General features: G+C 37.4%; 1 protein-coding gene across 1 annotated transcript in view; it reads right to left on the minus strand.

Moving 5' to 3' along the window:
• Window positions 1–24,520, minus strand: part of PHEX (phosphate regulating endopeptidase X-linked) — a 196,210-nt gene that overhangs the window by 62,169 nt on the left and 109,521 nt on the right. Inside the window, exons 13-14 of the mRNA XM_033118058.1 lie at window positions 8,742–8,819; window positions 283–386 (exon numbers count right to left, since the gene is read on the minus strand). Coding sequence (XP_032973949.1) covers window positions 283–386; window positions 8,742–8,819 — 182 coding nt within the window. The remainder of the gene's footprint in view (window positions 1–282; window positions 387–8,741; window positions 8,820–24,520) is intronic.

The raw sequence follows: 24,520 nt of genomic DNA on the forward strand, positions 1-24,520 counted from the left end.
TTCATAACAAGTTACGAGTTGAACATTTGCATCCTAATACGCTTCTTTTGATATGCATTGATGCTAGGAGTGGGGGAGCAATAATTAGATTGAAAAACTCATTCGTATAATACCAGAAATAAGAGTTGCCAAAACATAACACAGATTTTGCCAAACCAAGATAAGTGGCAAGCCAGCTACTCTGACTTGAGGGGAATTACAAAGTTTGATCCAAACAGACTCTACTTCCCACCAACATATTTATCTATTTCACTTTATTTTATTTTATTTTTTTTTACTCACTCTGTTTTTGGAACAGCTTTTCTCAGCCAGAAGAAATCAGACTGTGCTAAATACTTGCGGGTTTGCAGAACGTTGCCAAAGTAGTCAGATTCTGAAAACTTGATCTGAATGAAACAAACCACAATGATCATTGTTCTAAGTGCAGAGAAGAGACGGTTCTGACAAAAGACTTCAGTGCACAAATGAGCAATCAATAGAGAAGCTGCATCTCTCAGCCATTACCGGTTAACCCAGTATGCACAAAGACATGAAATTTAATTTCAGTGATTTTCTTTTAAAATAAAAATTTCAAAAATCAATATGGTCATTTCTGGATCACATTAAAAAAAGAGAGAGAAGCTGCAGTAATTTACAATGTATTTCATTTGCTTTATAATTGGCAAATCTACTCTAACCCTTACAGGACATATTATCTTAGGTTTGAAATTTCTCAGCCTACGAGTCCTTGATTTTTTTTCTAAAATATATACTTTATTTGTCACATAGGTTCTTCTAATAACATTCAGTTTAGTCAAATGAAATCTCATTTAGCTTACAGATGATGATTTAGTCAAATGTTAAAATCCAATTTACTGTAATCGGCATTTGTTTACGAAAGAAAAAACAAGGAAAGCAATTCAGAGACTTATTTTCCACCCCAAGCACAATGGAGTCACTAGAATAATATGATTATTAATAGAATTTGTCTATTAACACTCAAAAAATGCTCTGGTCACTAAAAAATAATGAAATTACAGAAGCAAATCACAGATTACAGCTTGCATAGAAAAACAGGAAGTTGATGACTCACAACAATGTTATCTATGAAACTAGGAAAACAGACATAATTGACTCTTGACTCCTTTTCTTTTTTTGGAAGAATGGTAGACAGTTTCAATTTTACAGGCACTCTCTCTACAAAACTAGCAGTGCTTAATCTAAATATTGTAAATAATATCTGTGTAACAGTGAAAGCAATGGTTTGTAATGATCTCTAATGCTTTGGTTTTAAAATATATTACTGTACCAAATAAAATAAGAAAAATACACATTTGAATAAACAAATAACCAAAAGTAATGAAATTCTTATTAGCGGTAATATTTTTGTAAATTTAAACCATGGAGACTTTTAAAAGCAAAAATTAAAATATAGCAAGTGAATGTATATGAAACCCACAGGCATTACAGTACAGATATGAATGTATATATACAACTTGATGCTTATAGACTTGATAGCATATTTGTTGGCCAATGTCTGACTCAGGTTTATTTTTTCTGTTAACATAGTGAATACTCATTATGTCTGTAGAGTAGCTTTTGTTAGTGATTCATCTTAACAATTTTTGCAGGGGGCCAAGCCAAAATATAAAGAAAGTAGTCAAATAACTAAAGTCACCGGGGGAAAAAGGCAGGAATGAAAGTATCAATTCCTGGCATCCTTGGTGTTTTACTTGGCCAACAAGTTATAAAGATATGACTTTAAATTGTCCCTCAATCCTTACAAGAGTGGCTGATAAATTGTAGTATAGTCACATAATGGAAAACAATAGAGCAGTTTAAACAAATGGTCTGTATGTGTGAGCATGAAATAATCTCAAAAGCAATGCTGAATGAATAAGACAAGTTGTATGTATGAGAGAATTTAAAGTTTTCAAACATGTAAAATCGTACTGTATGTTGTACCTATGTTGCAAAAGCATAAAGAAATGGATTGGAATGATAAACATGGAATTCAAACTAGTGTTTATATCTAGGGAAGGAGGTAGGCAATGAGGAAAGACATTAGGTCAAGGACGAGTACCCAAAAAGTTTCCAATGTATCTGTTTTATTAATTCAGAATTGTACACCTGAAATCTATGTAATTTTACTAACAATTGTCACCCCAATAAATTTTTTTAAAAAGCATTTAAATTAAATGGAATATAATTCTTCATAAAAAACAAAAAAAAAAGTGTGTGTATGTATAAAGTTAGTATTTTAATATTTGTTAAAGCTAGACGTATTCAAAATATGATTTACATATTTTTCCAACTTTTGAGATGCTTCATACTAAAAAGAAATCTTACAATCAATTGTATTTTAAGACATTTATACTCAGCCTCAGAAGAAATAGCGTAAGCTCCTTGTTTTAGGAAGCAACCTCATGTAGCAATCCTAATGCATTCCTAGATTGTATAGTTAAAAAAAAAAATGTGTCCAATGTTCAACTCTTATCCTTTTTCAGCTTTTGGACCCAAGACAGCTCTGCCAGAACTTTCAGAATATGATTATAACTAATAGGAAATTCAGATGTGTTCTTGGGTTCAGAACACTTTCCAGAAATTCTCCCAAAGGAATTTCCTTCAAAAATATTAACTTTTTTTTTTTTTTGTAATATCAGTAGGGTCAGTTGTTAACTTTCAGAAGAGGTTGCTATTTGTGAGATTTTCCTGTTCTTCTGAAAAGCAAACAAAAAAGAAAAAACTTGACATTCAGGTTTTTCTACAGATATCAAATAAAAAACCATCCAAAACTTTTCTAAAGAAGAGTCCCACATCTAAAAATACTTTAAAGAAATAGTCCTACCACACAACCATGAAAATAATGATGGGGACCAAACTCAGAGTAAGTAATTACAGTTTGCCAAAAGCTTACCCATGTTTAGAAGAACAATTTAAAAGTTGTTTTATTAAACAATATTTGCTGTTTTCTTAGCCTGGTTTAGTTGATCTATTCCGTTTATTTAATGGTAGTCACAGGTAATAGGGGACAAATTTTACTTTTTCCTGTAAGACAGGTTAAGTATTTGGGGGTAGGGAAGGGCCAGCCGCTGTTATTTCCATGTGATAGATAGGAAACAGCTAGAGAGATTAGGAACTCAGCAAAGCCATACAGTCCTAATCATTAGGCTCCTACTTCACTGTTATTTTCATTGGTCCTAATAAGCAAACCAGTGATTTAATAGAAAGAGTACAGGGAAGGAGAAGGTAAAAATCACAGTGGGAGGAGAAGCAGTGATTAAATAAATCATGGTACCGTTTTCTTAAATCATACAGCTATTAAAATAATGGTAATAAGGTCAGTATACAAAATCATATATAAACATTAATTACAACTATACAAAAAGAGAGAGAGAGAAAAATAACACACTGAAACAAAGCATGTATTATGTTTAAGTACCAATATATGGGTGCTTTTTCATTCTTTTTCTCTCTTTTCCAAATTTTCCACCATGTGATAATACTTTGATAATTTCCAATATTTCAGTAGGCCCTTGAGTGAGAAAAAATTATGAAACTCAGCAAGCATTGGGGAAGTCCTGCTTATTCTAAATATAGCAACAAGAATGAATGCACATGAATATTTTAAAAACACTTATAATCTTGAAAAAATGTTTAAACTCTGCAAGAGACAATAATTGACTTGAAAGCTTCTAGTCCTTTCAGTTACTGGTGAAAATCTAGGTCAAGTTGAAAATGACTTTCAATCAATTCCATGTCCTCACTTTTCAATTGAGTGACCTCTGGAGAACTAACTGGGGTTCTCCTGTCATTTCCTAGGAATAGCTGTTCCTCGGAACAGATCATAAAATTTAGGGGAATCTGAATTTTTCTTCTTGGAAATCCTATCCTGGATGCCAAGCACCAAATGCCACAGACTAAATAGAAAAATAAAGCTATTCTCCCAGCCAAAGGTGAGGAACACGTAATAAGGGCAGAACAAAGAAGTGTGCTCAGCTTCTCTGTAGAATCAGTAAGTATGTGTTGATAAAACACTACATAAGCCAATAGGAAGTATAGATTCTAGAATACTATTTGTTTATGTTAAAGCCATTTAAAGATGTTCGGACATATGTCCAAATGATGTATAAGAAATATTTTATATTAGACACTCAAATAATTTTCTGAATCCTTAATGGATCCAGATTTTATATTTACGTTTTCCCTTAAATAGCAAAGTAACATGCAAGACTGTTGTATGCAGATGGCTTGGCCCGTAAGTAGTATATACATACACACACACACTCACACATACCTACGTACAAGGGTGATGTTCAAAATATTTAACAACCTACATATGTGGGACACTGTGGAAAATGCAGTTCCTACAGCAGCCATGTAAGCGTGACTCTGAGGTAGCAATAGTTAGCACATACCAGCCAAAAACCCGATGAAACTAGATGCCCCCTGTTGCCAACAACAGGAACACAGGGAAGTCTTGGTCTGCTCTGGCCCGTGGAGGGCTCTAGAAGAAGGCCAGTGTGTGGCAGTGATGGAGGGTTGGATGGCAGGTTGGTGGGCACGTCACTTCTGTGCCACTCTTAGCTCTCCAGGGCCATGGTGGCCAGAAATCACTTGGGAGAGCCGAAGGCAATGCTTTGATTTTTTACCAGAATTCAAAATTATTCCAATATTTTAACAACGTATCTTTCTGGAGCGTTCCACCTAAACATCACCCCATTCTTGCATAGTGGCAGTAGCACTCTCTGTCATTTATACACCACAAAACACACCAAACACACACACACACACACACACACACACACGTGAGTGCTCCACTCGCCGGAGCAGACCAAGACCTACCCCAGAGAATGTTATGTGAGTTCATGTAATATCTATGTATCTCTATATGCATATTTATATGTTTACGTATGTACATGTGTATTATTCACCAGAAACATTGATTTTTTCTGAAAAATTACCCATATTCAATTCTCCTAGGTCAGCTGTGATTCTGACTTTAGTCCCTACTGCAATTCTCCACCGGCTTTCACAAGAATGAGTGAAGTACCTAATGGTGCCGATCGTTTACCTTTTGTCTCTCAGATATGTGCCCACCCTTTTACTCTGTTCTAGAATGCAGCAGCTGGGAATCTGAAAACTCCTGTTTTCTCCAAAGAGGACATACAGATGGCCAATAGACTAATGAAAAAATGCTCAACATCATTAATCATCAGAGAAATGCAAATAAAAACCACAATGAGATATCACCTCACCCCAGTTAGAATGGCTATCATCAACAAGACAAATAGTAACAAGTGTTGGAGAGGCTGTGGAGAAAAAGGAACCCTCATGCAACTGTTGGTGGGAATGCAGACTGGTGCAGCCGTTATGGAAGGCAGCGTGGAGGTTCCTCAAAAAATTACGAATAGAATTACCATATGACCCAGCAATCCCTCTCCTGGGTATCTACCAAAAAAATCTGAAAACATTTATACATAAAGACACGTGGGCTCCAATGTTCATTGCAGCTTTGTTTACGGTGGCCAAGACGTGGAAACAACCAAAATGTCCTTCGATAGATGAATGGATAAAGAAGCTGTGGTATATATACACAATGGAATACTATTCGGCCGTAAGAAAAGATGATATAGGAACATTTGTGACAACATGAATGGATCTTGAGAGTACAATGCTAAGCGAAATAAGTCAGACAGAAAAAGCAGAGAACCATATGATTTCACTGATATGTGGTATATAAACCAAAAACAACAGAAGAACAAGACAAACAAATGAGAAACAAAAACTCATAGACACAGACAATAGTTTAGTGACTACCAGAGGGTAAAGGGGTGGGGGGTGGGAGATGAGGGTAAAGGGGATCCAATATATGGTGATGGAAGGAAAACTGACTCTGGGTGGTGAACACACAATGGGATTTATAGATGATGTAATACAGAATTTTACACCTGAAATCTAAGTAATTTTACTAACAATTGTCACCCCAATAAATTAAAAATATATATCAAAAAACAAAATTGGTTTTAACTCATTCTTGAGTTTATTTCCATCAAGGATCAATGAAGGAATACTGAGTAAGGCTAATTTGAAAAGGGACTGACATCTACCTTTCTAGGCCAACTAGTAGGCTTTCCTATATGCTATTGGCGGTTCACGTAAAGGGCATTTCCTTTCTTCTTGCCCTTTTCAAAGACCACAGAAAGGTTGTTGTTCAGAAAGACTTTGCTGGTTATCTCGGTTTACCTTGTCATCCTTGGAGGGAAAAAAATTTTTTTTCTCTAATTCTTTACATTTGCCTCTCAGTTCTTTTCCATTTGCTCTTATCTCCACATGGGCCCAACTTCAGTTTTTCACCTTTCTCCCTGACCTTCATCTGATCCATTACCTAATCTCTATCCTCTTTCCTTTTGCATTTTTACCTGATGAATCATATCTTCACTTGTGTCAAATGAAGTAAGCTGTTTTTCATTTGTAAAAGCCTCTCATGTTCAGAGCTTACGTAACCAGAAATTTCTCGTAGGCCGTATAGTAGTCCTTATCTACATGTTCCTCGAAACTGAAAACACAGTCCCATTGTGTACCTGCAAAACTCGAGTCCTTTTGCTATTAACCTCAGTGCCACTATTACTATCACATCAAGCATCCGTTACCTATTTTCGGGTTGGGTTTTATTCATTTTCTCTATCAGACTCTGAATACAAATGTATTTTTATTTCATGTATTTGGATTATTTTCACCATCTGTTTTTTAAACTGTTAGAAACTCTTGAGTGTAATTGTGTCCGCTTTGGCAATGAGTCAGATGAAAGCCCTTTCTTCACAAAAGTTCTTAAAAATCTTGGTGTCTAATGGCTGCAGTTCAGGCCCTGGACAAACGAGGAAACATACCTAACACTGCATCCTGTTTGACATCTGGTTTCTTTTCACAAAAGGTACTGCATTCACTGAGTTCTGAAATTCAGTATGGAACCCAGGTTCTCCTGCTGAGGTACTTTGTACCCTGGTGATGCTCTTCTTAGCAGTGACATTTATACTGATCCACAAAGTACCGTGTTTTCCGGAAAATAAGACCGGGTCTTATACTAAGCTTTGCTCCAAAAGACGCATTAGGGCTTATGTTCAGGGGATGTCATCCTGAAAAACATGCTAGGGCTTATTTTCCGGTTAGGTCTTATTTTCGGGGAAACACGGTAAAAGCTACCATTTATAGAGAGCCAACTTATGCACCATACATAGTGTTTTTACATGTTATATAACCTCATTTAATCATCCCAACAATACTACGCGTTGGTTACTATTATCTCCAGTATCCAGATAACCAAAGGGAATCTAACTGAAGTTACACAACCTGCACAAGACCAAACAACTAGTAAGAGGAAGAGGCAGATTCACTCCAAAGCCTGTGCTCTTAACCACTTGACAATATGACCTCCCTCTTTCTCTTCTCCTTTCCAACCAGCTCTGGGAAAGCAATTCCTACCAATTCTTCAAACCCACTCCTCTGTTCTTCCAGCACAGCTGCGTAACAAGGACCCTGCAGAACTCCTTCTCAGATTACACGCAGAGCTGCCTGGGCCCAGATTTCAGTTCTGGTCTGACCTCTGTGTGGCGCTGAGGAAATCACTTAACTTCTTTGAGTCTCTACATCCTTTTCTGCAAAATGGGGCTAAACACCATCTACTTCATAGGATCACTGTGGGGCTTAAAAGATAACATATATGAATGTGTCAAGTGCATTAGCATTTTTAATTATCATAATAAAGTGAGATTTTTTTTCTGCATCAAAACAATGTATAATAAGATGGGCTGTCTGAGTGCTGGGATACTGTGAGGCATAATTATCTTCCTCCATAGCAACTGGATCAATACTTTGCAAGGCCATATCTTGGAGCCAAATGGAGAAACTTTCTACTTAAAGCCTTCTCTCACTTTTGAATAATCTTGCAAAATTCTGATATTCATCTACAAAGCTAGGATTGCTTGCAGATATGCAACGTGTAAAACCACAATTTCAGGAAAGAGCTACACCTCAAAACCACAGCTATTTAAAGAATTCCAAAAAACTACTTTTTCAACAAAATCTAGTGAATGGTAAAAATAGGGGTTTTGTGAGGAATCAAAGTTCTTTATCAGAACAATTTGTAGGAAATGAAATAAGAGTGGGTGTGATTAGAAAGGCCTGTAATGAATATATCTACTGAAAAATACATGTCCCCAAATACTGGAATAAAAAAGAATTATTACTCTTCCTCCATCAGTAACTTACTGCAAATATACAGTCCAACTCACAATAAATTATAGTCATATGTATATGGATTTAATTTGCAAAGACTCATAAAGTTTAATGAAGTTAACTCCCAGCAGGCAGATTTATTACTAGTCATTTAATATGAATGAAGCACATAAAGATTGTTTAACAACAAACATCATGCATTCGCCATTAGAACATGCTCACTAATTATAAAATAGTCAAATTGCTTAATTCTTTTCTTTATGATCAAATTAGGCTGAGTCCAAGTCCATTTGCTTTATGGTACCCACTCAACTATACATTCCTTCTGACACTTCTTTTATTTTGCATCTGCTCTAAATCTTGTGATATGCCTGGCATACTGAGGCTCATATCTAGCCAAGGAATGAATCAAAAGTTGGTGCTTTCTGGCACCACCAGGTTTAATTGCTTGGACTTGGGTTAGTTGAAAGGCACGAGGCCAGTAAAACTTGCCAGAAAAAAAAAAATACAGTAAATTTAGTACTTACTGCCTTGAGGTCTTCATTAACATGAGTATCATTCATTATAAACTCAGGATAGCCAACTTTTGCCAAAACAGCTCTTGCCTATAAAAAGGAAAAAGAAAATGATGTCAGAGTTTCAGCAGTTAAATCATTAATAAACACAGGATGTAGGAATGCAACCTTCATCTGAAAACTCCGTTTACTGAATAGTAACTACTATATGCAACCCACTGTGAAGGGCACAACAAAAGAAAAACAGGTAACCCCTGCCCACAAATACTAAAATATAGTGAGTGGGGCAAATAACTACATATTATAAGATCAATAAAATAAAGGTTTTAATAGAAATAGACAATATTGTTACCAAAGTCCAAAGCAGAGACTATTTCCTCACGGGGAGAATGGTTAATGGAGAAGGGGACCCAAAATGAGTCTTAGAGAATGGTTAGGATTTCAAAATGCAGAGCTGAGCAGAAGGACACTCCAGGAGAAGAAACAGCAGGGGCAAAGACAGGGAGACGGAAGCAAAGCGCATGTGGGCGAGATGAGGTAGTTGCTGTTGTTGGACTAGAAAAGCACAAGGGGTGAAGAGGAGAAAACAGTGCAGAAAAAAATGCCCTGGGCCAGATCACGGGGATTCCCAAATGCCATACTAAAGAGTCTAAATTTTACTTTCCAGATAAGAGAGAACTGAATATTTTTAGCAGGAGTAAAATGGGATGAGTCACCCTTCAGCAAGATTATCTGCAACACTGTGAATGATAGCCAGGATGTCAAAAAGATTGGAGGTAGGGGGTCCAGACTAACTTAAGAGGCATTGTAACCATCCTTTTGATAGTCATACTAATTATTCCCTGTGTTTTGCAGCATATAGGGAACGGATAAAGGAAAAATCACCTTGGGCACATACAAGGAGCCTCCACAGCAGGGACTGGCAAACTCTGGCCCCTGGGTCAAATTTAGGCCCCTTATCCCCCATATCTGTTTTTTATAAATAAAGTTTTATTGGAACACTGCTGTGACCAATCGATTACGTGTACTATACGGCTGCTTTTGCACTACAACGGTGTTGTTGACCATTTGGTACAGAAAGCCTGTCACCCACAAAGCCTCAAATATTTACTACCCTGTTTCCCCGAAAATAAGACCTAGCCGGACCATCAGCTCTAATGCATCTTTTGGAGGAAAAGTTAATATAAGACCCGATATTATATTATATTATTATATTATATTATATTATATTATATTATATTATATTATACCTGGTATTATATATTATATTATATTATACCCAGTCTTATATTAAATTTTGCTCCAAAAGATACATTCGAGCCGATGGTCCGGCTAGGTCTTATTTTCAGGGAAACACGGTACCTGGTTCTTTATAGAAAAAGTTTCCCAACCCTTGCTCTAGAGCAGGGGTGTGCAAACTGCGGCCCACAGGCCAACTGTGGCCTGTGATCCATTTTTTATTGGCCCGCAGCAAATTCCAAAAATATATTTAGTTTACTTAAATAAACCAGGTGACGCAATATGTACTTCACCTCGAGTGAGTGGCCCGGCTGTTTGTGTATTTTACCGCATATGGCCCTTGGTGAAAAACGTTGAGAAAAGTTTGGACACCCCTGCTCTAGAGCAACTTTACAGTCCCACATGAAAATGTGTCTCTCTCCTCTCCCCAGATTCTGGGTTTCACAAAAACAAAAAAGCAGCTTACGCAAAGAGTAAGTACATTGTCAGGGCTCTGCCCAGATCCCATGGAATCCCTTTTATCACTTCTGTACATCCCTCCCCAGCATCTATGTTTTTTTTTTCTTTTCTAATGGCCAACCCCTGAGACTCTTGGAAGACCCTAGGGAGTTTATCTACCTTGGCCCCCACACCCACACCCACCCCAGCAGCCCTCAGCTAATGACTGACTGTAGCAGGACTATGAGAGCCCCACTCCTTTGCCACAATTCGGGATAAACCGTGAGGTATAATTTGAACTCCAGGGTTCCTGCCAGGACAAGGCTGAGACTTACCCTGAAATCGCATCCTTGCCTGTTTCTCACCCTTCCCTGTCTGTCTTCCCCCATTCCCTTGCTGCTTTCTCCTGGGAGCATTCGCTGAATAAATCATAAATCACTTGCACACAAATCCGTATCTTCAGCTTTGCCTCCAGAAGACCCAACATGAGACACCAGGCAACCCCAAACACATTGGTTTTATTCCAGCAAAGCAAAACCAATGATGACCTTTGCACACTGTTCATGGTAACGAGTTTTTCTCCTTTAGTCCCTTTCAATTTTCCTCACTCAAGAAATAAATAGAATAAGATAGTACATTTTCCTTATCTTCTTTGAAATAATTCAAGTATTAAATATATCAGCAGAAACCTGAAACTCAAGACTCAGATAGGATTTTACAAGTGCTGTAGGACATAGTCATAATGGGTTTTGCTGTTCCAGAGACTCAAATATAGCATAGATCAAATTCTGCCTTCAAAATCCAGTGAGTTACACTGAAAGCCTGATGCGACCCAGATACCAGATAACTAGAGGTTACAACTCTCCCGTGAACACCAAATAATATGTCATATGTCTATGGGCTAACTTGTTTCAAGACTGTTTTATTATTTCCCCCACTGTATTTAATACTTCACTGTATTTTATCAGCTCAATACAAGTCACATGCATAACTATAGCAAATAGAGAGCTCCAGATAGTCACCCCCAAAATAAAGAAATATACAAGCTGAGTCATCCACAATTGTTTTCTGAAGACTGGTCTTTCCGAAGCACGCTGATGAATTATGACTGTTTTTCAAACCTCATGCTCTGGGACCCCCACTGCACTATGGAGCTTCACAGAATATATTACCTTCCGCACTGCATATGCTGGTTATTGAATCCTTTTTATTATTTATTTAAAAACATCATGACTTGAAGAGAGCCAGAACAGAGATACAAAGGATCCCTATTCATCTTCCAAGGACACCAGGGTAAAATAAGGTAATAATACTGGTAGCAACGTTGCCAACATCTAAAAAGAATGCTCTTCTTCCCAAATGTACTATGTATGTATGCCTTTATTCAAACTCAAATGCTCCTCTGCCAGACAGTGTGTTGTCAACTCCACATCATCCCATCCCACCCCATTCTCCATTCTTCTCTGAGAAGCTTCAGAACTACATCTCCCAAAATCCCATGGGGTATGACACCAGGTTAGACTCTGCCAATGAGAGGCACTCACAGGAAATTTGAAAGGTAGAAGAGAGGAGACACCATTTATTCATTTGCTGTTGGTAGCCACCGGCAGGCACAAAGGTACCTGAGGACAGCAGATACAGCGCTTTGCCAGCAGCTTCCAGACATTCTCATAAGACCCCTTCTGTGTGAGGGCAGCAGAGATCATTGGAAAACTCTACCCTTCATTTTTCAGCTCTTCCAATGGTTGCATAAGCCTCCAATTTCCCATATTATATACCCTCCTGCTTGATATACTTCGAAAGGCATCCATTTTCCTGAATATACTCTAACTGATATACCCTTTAAGGCAAATAGTGATCACATCACTTTTTAACTTTTTCAAAATAGAAAAAACGAAGCACCAGTTTGATGGCTTATTGAAGGGTAAAATATTAGTGAGGAAGACCTAAAATCCATTACCCCCCAGGCTACATGGACAAGAAGGAAAGGCAAGTCCCACTGCAAATACTGAGAAAACCATGACATAAATAGATAACAGACTGCATATTATGTCCTGCAAAAAATATTTCCTAGGCTGCTTGTGGCTGATCAAAAACTCCAGAGTTTTCCTTAACCAGTGCATGCATTTGCATCCCTTATTCACACAAACCTCTGGAAAGGGGCTCCACACGACAACCACCTATTGTCTACTCAATATCCATTCTCCTGTCCTTCCCTTACTATCACACCCTAATTCTGCTCTGGGTGACAATGGACCCAACAAAAAAATAGCTGCATCCTCCAGCTTCCTTTGCAGCTAGAGTTCACTGTGGAAAGAGATTCTGGCCAGTGACATACAACAATGTCCTTGTTCTACTTCCAAGAATCCATTTTAAGAGGAGAGACTCAGTGGCATATGCTTTCTGCCTTTAGTCCAGAATTTCTCAACATTAGTACTACGGACATCTTGGGCCAGATAATTCTTGTTGTGGGAGCTGTCCTATAGACCGTAGGATGTTTAGCAGCATCTTTGGCTTCTACACACTAGATGCCAGTAGCAACACCCATCCTCCAAGTTGTCACGACCAGTCATGTCTCCAGATATTGCCAAACGTCCCTTACGGACAAAATCACACCCGAGTGAGAACCACTGCTTTAGCCTTTCCTCTTCTTCCTTCCTATAATGCTGACACAATGCCAGAGGTAGAACAGCCATCTTACAACAACAAGGCAACAAACTAGAGGAAGAAAGTTACATGCTATAGATGCTGAAATGAAGAGTTGATGATATCTGGAACCCACCATGTCAGGCCTGAACTGCATCCTTTTCCACTCTATAACATGAGGAAAATAAACCCCTTATTTGTTTCAGGCACTATAATATAAGACCTGATAATAATATTATATTATATTATATTATATTATATTATATTATATTATATTATATTATATTATACCCGGTTTTATATTATAGTAAAATAAGACTGGGTCTTATTTTACCGGGTCTTATTAATTTTTGCTCCAAAAGATGCATTAGAGCTGACTGTCCAGCTACGTCTTATTTTCGGGGAAACACGGTATGTCATGTTTTCCATTAGCTATAGCTGAATGGAATCCCAACACACTCTCCTTTTCCTCAAATATAGTTTGAAGGAAAAAAATAGTACCTACTTCATAGGGTTGCCTGCAAGGATTCAGGATGACATGGCATGTAAAGCATTCTTTTATGCCTTTATCCAGAGAACGTGATGAATACATGTGGACTGCATACTACACAGAGGAAGCAGAAACATGACTTCTTCCAAGGATTTGCAGTAACTGTTGTGTGTGTATTCAGAGGGTCTTTCAGGGCAGCTTAGGCCAGATCACACCCTTAATGAAATACCTAAGAGTGGAATACTGTCACTCTCTTTGGTCACAGGTCCAGTTTCAGGGGGCCACACAAAGTGGTGACAAAGGCTGTTGAAGCAACCCTGTGATCAATGGGGAGAGAGATGTGCCCACGAAATTCTTGGAACATGGTGGGAGATTTCCAGAGCGAAAGTAGACTGTAAGCATGAGCCAAGAGAATTCAGGCTAGTCACACCCCAAAAATGTCTAAGGACTCTTTCAAGAGCCACTATTTGCACACCTTAGAAAATGGACAACATACTGCCTAAGGCAATATACAGATTCAACACAATTCCTATCAAACTACCAAGGACATTTTTCACAGAAATAGAATATATAATCCTAAAACTTATAGGGAACTATAAAAGACCCCGGAAAGCCACGGCAATCTTGAGAAATAAGAACAAAGTAGGAGGTATCACGATACGTGACATCAAATTATACTACAAGCCTACAGTAATCAAAACAGCATGGTACTGGCATAAAAACAGACACATAAATCAATGGAACAGAATAGAGAGCCCAGAAATAAATCCATGCCTAGATGGTCATTTAATCTACGACAATGGAAGCAAGAATTTACCTTGGGGTAAAAAAAAATGAAGCTGGACCACCTCCTTACACCATATACAAGAATAAATTCAAAATAGATTAAAGACTTAAATGTAAGATCTGAAACCATAAAACTCCTAGAAGAAAATATAGGAAGGAAGAAAGTTTGCAGACATTACGCTTAGTAATATTTTTACTGATATATCCCCTCAGGCAAGAGAAGTAAGAGAAAAAATAAACATGGGATTACATCAAACTAAAAAGTTTTTTTCACAGCAAAGGAAACCATCAATAAAACAAAAAGGCATCCTGCTGAATGGGAGAAGATATTTGTCAATGATATATCTGATAGGAGATTAATATGCAAAATTTATAAAAAACTCATTCAACTCAACACCAAAAAACAAACAACCCAATTAAAAAATGGGCAGAGGACATGAAGAGACATTTTTCTAAAGAAGACATACAGATGGCAAACAGACATAAGAAAAAATGCTCAACCTCAATAATCATTACAGAAATGCAAATAAAAAACACAATGAGATGTCACCTCACTCCAGTCAAAATGGCTATCATCAATATATCAACAAACAACAAGTGCTGGCGCAGATGTGGAGAAAAGGGAACCCTTGTGCACTGTTAGTGGGATTGCAGATTGGTGCAGCCACTATGGAAAACAGTATGGAGGTATCTCAAAAAACTGGAAATGGAACTACCTTATATGACCCAGCAATTCCACTCCTAGGTATCTATCCAGAGAAATCCAAAACACTAATTTGAAAAAATTTATGCACCCCTATGTTTACTGCAGTGCTATTCACAATAGCCAAGGCATGGAAACAACGGAAACGCCCATCGGTGAATGACTGGATTAAGAAACTGTGGTACATTTATACAATGGAGTATTATGCAGCCATAAAGAAGAATGAAATCTTACCATTTGCAATGATATGGATGGACCTGGAGAACATTATGCTAAGTGAAATAAGTCAGACAGAGAAAGACAAATACCGTATGATCTCACTTATATGTGGAATCTAAAGAAAAGAGTAAATGAACAAACTTATCAGAAACAGTTTCAGAGACATAGAGGAAAAACTGAGAGTTGCTAAATGGGAGGGGAGTGGAGATGAGAGAGAAGGTGAGGGAATTAGAAAGCACAATCAGTAACCACAAGATTGCCACGGGGATACAAAAGTCAATTTGGGGAATATAATCAATGATGTTGTAAAGATTCTGTAGGGTATCCGATGGACACTTGTCTTATTAGGGAGACCACTTCAGGGACAGTGTAGGTGCCTGTCCACTGCAGTGTACACCTGAAGCTGAACATTAATGAATGTCAACTATATACATATATAGTCACAGGATGCGGAGTATAGCACAGGGAATAAAGTCAGTGGAAATGTAATGGCTGTATACAATGTCGGAGGGGTAGTAGATTGGGGGGGCTATCACTTTGTGAGGGGCATAAATGTCTATTACATTGCTTTGTACACCTGAAACTAATAATAAAAAATAAAATAAAATAAAATAAATATTATATGTATATATTTACTATGAGATATTTATAAATACAGGAAATTACAAAGAATGATACATCAAAAATTCATTTAACCACCTTCTAGATTTTTTAAATATTATTTTTTCCATATTTGATCCAGATCTTTTTTCAAAGGAGATAAAGCATTACAGAGATAGTTGAACCTTTATTATTTTGTCTACTTATAACCACAATTTCAAAAAAGAAAAAAGAAAATGGACAAAAGAAACACTATGAAAGCTAATCTAGAAAAGACCAAAGGAAAAGGTTGCCTTTAGTACTTGTCATCTTGGTTTCTGCCTTCTCATCCTTGCTCTTTCCTGTATCTGTCCCTCCCAACACCCAGTAGGTCCTGGGTGCTCATACCATTTGCTCTCCGATCATACCCAAATTGGCCTTTCCTTGGCGATACACTGTGCTCCAAAGTCATCCCTCCTGCATCGAAACTGTTATTCCCTCAAAACAGTCTATCCAGTAGCTGTCATTGGGGCCTCAAACTAATTTACAATAAAATGTGAGTGACTAATAGCAATCTCATGTATTAGCCCTGAAGAAATATCTGCATTGAAAAGAGTGGTTCATCCCCCAAAGGGAGAAACTCAATTATAAGGGAGGTTTTTGTAGCTGAGAGAACCTTGCTTCTGATACCACCCCAATTACACCAATGGCCTCTTCCACACAATCACCACTGTGTTACCCACATGGAACACAGTGGCAAGGCACATAGCAAGGGAGCAATGCTCAATAAATATTGACTTGTATAATGATGGATTTGGTAGATAAACTCACTCTGATCAATGTCAACAACAGTATCAGAAAATATGAAAGTTTATAATATGATCAAGGACATCATTCAGTGCTGCTCGCATCAAGGCACATTTCTACATTACCTGATCTTACCATAGGAGAAAAAATGGGGGGAAAAGCAAGAGACTTTGTGAGAACCTAGGAAACTTTCTTTAAAATGGAGCAATGTTTAAAATCCATTGGAATTGAGCCTTGATGACAACCAAAACTATATTTTTTAAAAACATAAGCTATTTCAATCAGTTGACAAATACTGAGAATGCACTGTAGGCTCAGGACTCTCCTCGGTGCTAAAGGAACATAAAAATATATAAATGATCCATGGCCTCGCAGTGTTTGTATAAACAAACTGAGGAAAAACATTCTATAACAACTTGCCATTATCGCGATTACAAAGTATCAGCAGTACCTTAATTTTCGGAACCTCTGTGGTCCTCAGTTTCCTTATCTGTAAAACGTGGATAAGTTTACTTCTAATACCAATACAGTGAAACAGAGAGTTGAAACAAGTACTTGGATAATAAAGGAATAGGGAAAGGAGAACTTGGATTACCAGATCAGGGATGAGCAAACTTTTTCTATAAAAGGCCACATAGTAAATAATCTCGGTTTTGCAGGCCATATGGTCTCTATCACAAGTACGCAACTCTGCTGTTGTACGTGGGAAAGCAACTGTAGGTGACATGGAAACGAATGGCCGTGGCTGTGTTCTAATAAAACTTTATGTATAGACACTAAAATTTGAATCTCATATAACTTTTATATATCATGATATATTCTTTTTTTGATTTTATATAAACCATTTAAAAATATAAAATCCAATCTTAGCTTATGGGACATACAAAAACGGGCAGTATGCCCGTTTATGAGAATATGGCCTGAGAGCCATAGTTTGCTGGGCTGACAAAGATAATTCAATGAAGGTAAATTGTTCATTAAGTTGCACAAGGCCTAGTATACAGTAGTGTACAAACTGAACCATGCTGAACAGTGTGGAGGGTGTGGAGAAAAGTGTGTGTGTGTGAGAGAGAGAGAGAGAGAGAGAAAGAGAGAGCGAGCGAGCACATATACATGCGTGACTTAACTACTTTTGTTTTTGTTTTGTTCTTTGCTATTACTAACATAAACCGGGGGTGCCAAAAAATGTATACAAGTGGACACTTTGGTCAGCGTTGCTCAAGCAGTAGTTCACCATAACCAGAAGTGTCTGGACGCTGATGGTAACCACTTTGAGCACCTCCTGTCATTGCAGAACTCAAATGTGACTTGTATTCATATTTGTTATCGGTATATATTGAGTATTACAATTTTAATGGTTTTTTTTTCCTTTCTTATAATGTGTAAACATTTTTTTGGCACCCTCTGTATATGCAACAAATCTTAATTGCTTGGGAGTTTATTCCTTGCCCTAAAGTCTTAGGGCTAGAGCATTCAAAATCACAATTAATTTCTGCGGAGAAAACAGAGTTCATCAAGTGAAGATCATTACTTGAGAAAGAGAGAATAACTATCACAAATGAACTCAGAAAAACAAGGAACATTGAAAATTTAAAACACAACATGATTTAAACTCTCAAGTCACCCCCTCCCTCCCAGAATTTTCCAAAAAGTATAATACAACTTGATGGTGCTGGGGAAAGAACAGAACCAAATATAATATGCTTTATTTGTCTGTGAACTCTAAAATAGCATGTAATTTTTACATAGATGACCAAACCAATTTAAAGATTGGTTAGGTTGACTGCTTTACTCCTCAGTTTTTAAAGCCACTTAGTACTAAGCTGATCGGCAGAAAGCAAGATGGAAAGCTCATTTGTTTTAATCCCCACTGATTTGACTATTTAAGAGAGTCAGGTAAATTCTCAAATGTCTTGCATGCATTACATCAAAGGGATAGCTTTAATCACTTAATTAAACAGCTTTGTGTTTCCTCCACATAGTTAAGACTCAGCATATTTTTTTATTAATTTAACCAACATAAGAAAAAAATGGCACAACTGATGATCAACTGTCCTTTTAAAAACAATTTATAGCACAACTTTCTTAAGCTTGCAATGGCTTTGAAAGCTCCAGTCAGGCTTAACCACACCAAGGCCTCATTTTCACTGATGAGTTCTGTAATAACTAGCAAACATCAATCAAAATTCTGAGCTTTAAGCATGCGGAAGTTCAGGAGACTCTACATAAATTACGCTATCCTTCAAAACAATGGCAGGTTCCATAATGCCAAACAAATGATTGGCTGAAGATATTATCCTAAGCAGAGCTAATGGTATTGATGAAAATTAGCCTGGGGAACAGGCTTTAATATCCTTTGGGGCTATCTGGATCCCACAAATAATAACAATGCAGTTATCTAACAAATAAATTTTATCTTCTCAATAAGAATGGCACTGATTTATTATGAGTCTTCAAAAATTCTGCAAATTGCTTTTGGGTGTGGTTCACAGGCTCATGCATCTTACTGGAGCGGAGGATAGATAAGTGTCCCCATGAATCAGAGGGCTTTCTAAGTGCAAGGCACAGTTCTGATTTTACAAGAGCTGGAAGACAGGAATGCTCAGATTTCAGGTCTCCCATCCTTAACCCTGCCTGAGGAAGTCCCAAGACAGCAGACAATCCCCATTGTTCTCTGATAGGGACAACATTCTAGGAAAGCATGTTCCAAATTATAAACAAGCTCCATCTATCTGTCCTCTCTCTTGAAAACACCAACTCTATGTATCTTGGAGGTGGGCGGTTTTTCCAGTCTGAAAAGGAAAACTCCTCAGGCCTAGGGAAATCATAATTGAGCTATAATGGCACTAAACATTTCCCTGGTGTCTTTGTGATGGTCCTCTCACTTGGGTGAGAACTGCATCCAACAGTTAAAGAAAGAAACCAACATTTGGGTTTTCTTAGTAAATAGATGGAGCAGTGAGTAGCAATAGAGTTAAGAACCCAAAACCATTCTGTGACTAATCCATAAAACAATACATCCCTCTGAGGCTCGGGAAATATTACCTTAAAAATAGAGGCAATTCTCATGTATTTTATTTAAAACTGAATAGGAGTGTGGCCAGATCATATCATTTAAAAAAAAAAAAAAAACCAATGTCTTTTTATTACTTGCAATTACATGTAGCAAATTGCTTACAAAGTTTTTGCAAATAGAACAGCTGCTAGACCTGCTCAAATGAGTATCCTAAGCCTCAATTGGGTGAATACATTTGTCAAAACATAGTCAAGATAAAAAAAAAAAAAAAAAGCCCAAGAGCCAGAACAATCCTACATTATAGTTAGGCTTTTATATGGGTCAAAGTAAATAACATATTTCTCTGTCCCACAAGCAGGGCTCTACCATCAGGGGTCAGTAAACTACAACCCGCAGGCCAAAACCAGCCCACCACCTGTTTCTGAAAATAAAGTTTTATTGGAACTTTGTTTTATTGGAACAGTGAAGGAGTCCAGAATATGCCACTGTAGCATAAGAATTATTTTGACATGAAGGCATTTGAGAATCAACAATCGTAGAAAGAGGCTTTCTCTGTACTCCCCTTCTCTGCCTAAAAGCAGAGTCTTCCAAAAGAATTCCACTGTTATAAGTACCCCTTAATGGGGGCTTCCCCTACTAGGGGAAAGAAAAGAACGACTCCTATCACTAGAGAAGAGAACTCAGCGCCAGGATGAGAAACTGTATAAACAGACCTTGCTGAAATAAACATTACCTTCCATTAATTTCCCCCATGTATTATATTTCTCAGTCATTTCCCACCATTTATGGTCCCTTGAAATCCTAACACCTTCCCCTTGTTAAAATGGTACGTGAGGCCCAAATTATCACTGCTTCTTTGAGCTACATTTTCAGTGAGCTCCCATATACTCAAGAGAATAAACTTTGTCTTTTCTTTTGCTAATCTGTCTTTTGTCAGTTTAATTTACAGGACCCCTAACACTGAACCTAAAAGGGTAGAGGAAAAGTTTTCCTCTCCAACAATAGCCATGCTCATTTGTTTACATATTGTTTACGGCCACTGTCATGCTACAGCTGCAGAGTTGAGCAGTTGCAAGAGACCATAGCACCTGCAAAGCCTAAAATATGTACTATTTGTTTCTTTGCAGAAAAAGTTTGCCAACACCTTTTCTACATAAGAGGTTCTCAGATTTTTCAAACCTAATAGTAAAGACACCATGGGAAAACTAAGGGGTAAAGGTTAATTTTTTATTGAGGTATAATTGACATATAACATTATATTAGTTTCAGGTGTACAACATAATGATTCAATATTTGTATACTCTGCTAAATGATCACCATAATAAGTCTAGTTACCATCTGTCACCATACAAAATTACAAATTTATTTTCTTGTGATGAGTTTAAGATTTACTCTCAGCAACTTTCAAATACGCAATACAATGTTATTGACTATGGTCACCATGTTGTACATTACATCCCCATGACTTATCTATTTTATAACTGGACATTTGTACCTCTTGACCCCCTTCACCTATTTCTGTCCACTTCCCAACCCCCATCCACTCTGGCAACCACCAATCTATTCTCTGTAACTATGAGTTTGATTTGTTTTGTTTTTCAGATTCTACATATAAGTGAAATCATTTAGTATAATACTCTCAAGGTCCATCCATGTTTTCACAAATGGCAAGAGTTAAATCTTTTTTATGGCTGAGGAGTATTCCATTGTGTGTGTGTGTGTGTGTGTGTGTGTGTGTGCGCGCACGCGCATGCACGCGTGCATGTGCCACATCTTCTTTATCCATTCATCCATAGACCATAGGTGCACACTTAGGTTGCTTCCGTATCTTGGCTATTGTTGAAAAAAAAATGTTGCAATGAACATAGGAATGCACATATCTTTTCACATTAGTGCTTTTGTTTTCTTTGGATAAATGCCCAGAAGTAGAATTGCTGAATCACAAGGTAGTTCTATTTTTAATTTTTTGAGGAACCTCCATATTGTTTTCCATAGTGGCTGCACCAATTTGCAATCCCACCAACAGTGCATGAGAGTTGCCTTTTCTCCACATCCTCACCAGCATGTTACTTCTTGTCTTTTTGATAATTGCCATTGTAACAGGTATGAGGTGATATCTCATTGTGGTTTTGGTTTGCATCTCCCTGACGATTAGTGATGTTGAGCATCTTTTCATGTACCTGTTGGCCATGTGTCTGTCCTCTTTGGAAAAATATCTATTCTGATCTTCTGCCCATTTTTTAATCGCATTGTTTGTTCTTTTTGCTATTGAGTTGTATGAGTTCTTTATATATTTTGGATATTAACCCCTGTTTCATCAAAATATAAATGTGTACTTAAACTTGTAATAATATTTCAAGTTTTGTTTAGGTAAATACCTGAATTTTAAAACAGAGCCAGCATACAGATATTAACCAAAAATGGAAATTAATATCATCGAAAAATTGATGTACTTTTTGGGGTAAAGGAAAAATGCATACAAATTATTAAAAATCATTTTCAAATGTCAAGATTCAAAGGGCTTAAAAATGCACATGCAACATCTGGTCCCTAACACCTAACATTTCTCAGATAAATTTAATCAGTTACTTAATCCTCTTCCAATTGTTAAATTACTTATTTATACAGGAGGCAAGCTAGAGATTAACTTAAATAAACATATCCCATTCTCTCATCAACAGCTCGATTGAGTGGAAATTGTCATCATTCTTTCCATTAAGATTTACCTCTGACATGAACAATTCTTTACTAGCCTAAAAGAACTTTTGAACTACCTTCCATATAACATTGGGGGAGAGATCAAAGGAGATAATTTTGCTGAATTATTAAATTAGACAAATGTGAACTGTCATACAGTTTTTCTAACAAAGGGGGCTGCTATAGAGTCAATGCCCATATATATTGCGTGTTCTTCTGACATTGGAGTCCTCTAGTTCAAGGCTTTTCAAAGCTTTTTCTTTGGACTGGCAGCATCAGCATCACTTGGGAGCCTGTTAACAATGCAAAACCATGGACACACCTCAGACCCACTAAGTCAGAATGTCTCTGAGTTGCAACCCAAGACTCTGCATTATAACAAACCTTGCCATTAGGTAGGGTTTCTCAACGTCAGCACTGTTGACATTTGGGCTGAATTATTCTTATTTTGGGGGGGTCTGTCCTGTGCATTGTGGGATGTTTAGTGGCATCCCTGGCCTCTACCCACGAAATGCCAATAACTCTCCTCCCTCCTTTCCAGTTGTGACCAACAAAGTCTCCAGACCTTGCCAAATGTCCCCTACAAGTATGACATCAACCTGGGTTAAGAACCACTGCTGCAGGAGATTCTCACGCATGCTCAAGTTTGAAACATTCTTTGCTCTAGATTGTGGCACTTGCCAAGCCTTCAGGACCCACTTCTGGGAACTCTGACACTGTATTATCCATTCACAGGGAAAGGACTCATCCACTCCTTCAATATTCCTTAGGCGTTTCACCAATAGTCACCACTATAGTGCCATTAGGGGTGCTGTATGGAGAAAACACCACGATCGTCTCTCCCACCAATTTGGGAACGTGCTTCAGGCATTTGCAGTTTAACCTAATTTCTGGCCAACACCACCTAAATCCCAAGATGATAGGTAGGGGCAAAGAATTAATCAACAATTGGAAAATGCTTTGCAACTAGCAGTCACAATACAAATACACCCCAAGATCTCAGACATGTTCAGATTAAAAGTTCTAATAACTTTTCTCTCAATTATTTGGCAAAATGCATTTTTAAGTACTTTGAGGCATCTAAAAAGTCACGTTAATACAATTACAGTTCACTGAAAAATTAGCATGCAATCCAGTTTGAAAGCTAAAATCAGTCATAGCAGGGTAATATTCCATTTAATTATAAAGATTAATTCAACCTTCATTTATTTGTGCATGTGTTTGGTCTTTTCATTTTTCACAGAACACCCAAGATTCAAATACCATCTGGTAGAATTGCTGCACAAGTGTCAGTAGCATCTATTAGAGTTGCAGATTTCATTTCAAAGTAGAATTGATAAAAGGACAAGGGGAAAAAGGGAAACGAGGAAGGTGAATGCAACAGAGACTAAATTTAAAAATGAGATTTTCCACCAATTCGATGGGCCTGTATCCCTTGCTCTCCTTTGTTCCCAGCCATGCCACCTGCACAAACAGTCCCAAATAACAAGTCCTGCCATCCCAATTTACCGCATTTTCTGAAACAGCCAGGTGAAGACTCAAACAGTGTTGTGAATAACAGTGTGAACTATAATTATGAATTACATCTACTGTTTTCTAAAATGTATTTAAGACTTCCTTAAAACTTGGTCTTAGTCACATGGTGATTAAGACTGATCACTTTCTTCATCATTACATCAGTTCAATATTCGACTTTTTATTGAGTGACTACTAATTGCCTAACAAGCACTGCACTAGAAAACGTCTTTTAAAAATGTTATTGAGTTATAACATACACAAAGTACACAAATATTATGCGTACAGATCAAAGATTTTTTAAATGCATACACACACCTGTTAGTAGCACTGAACAGTATTTAAAACATTTATAGTACCCAGAAGGCTCCCTTGGGTGCCTTGCCAGTCAATAATCCCTCTACGCACAAGATAACCACTATTCTGACTTCTACCACCATAGATTAGTTTTGCCTGTTCTTGAACTTCAAAAAAAGTGCGCACTCTTTGGTATCTGGCTTCTTTCACACAATAGTACACCTGTGAAATTCTTCCATGTTGTTGTGTATAGCAAGAGTTGAGTTACACAGTTTAATAAATTGCATTCCTGCCCTCAAGAAGTTCATAGTCAGTCACACATGGAGAGCAGGATGGAAAAAAAAAATCCACTAGAAGAA

This window comes from Rhinolophus ferrumequinum, chromosome X (assembly GCF_004115265.2).
Source record: "Rhinolophus ferrumequinum isolate MPI-CBG mRhiFer1 chromosome X, mRhiFer1_v1.p, whole genome shotgun sequence".
In the NCBI taxonomy this organism is placed as follows: domain Eukaryota; kingdom Metazoa; phylum Chordata; class Mammalia; order Chiroptera; family Rhinolophidae; genus Rhinolophus; species Rhinolophus ferrumequinum.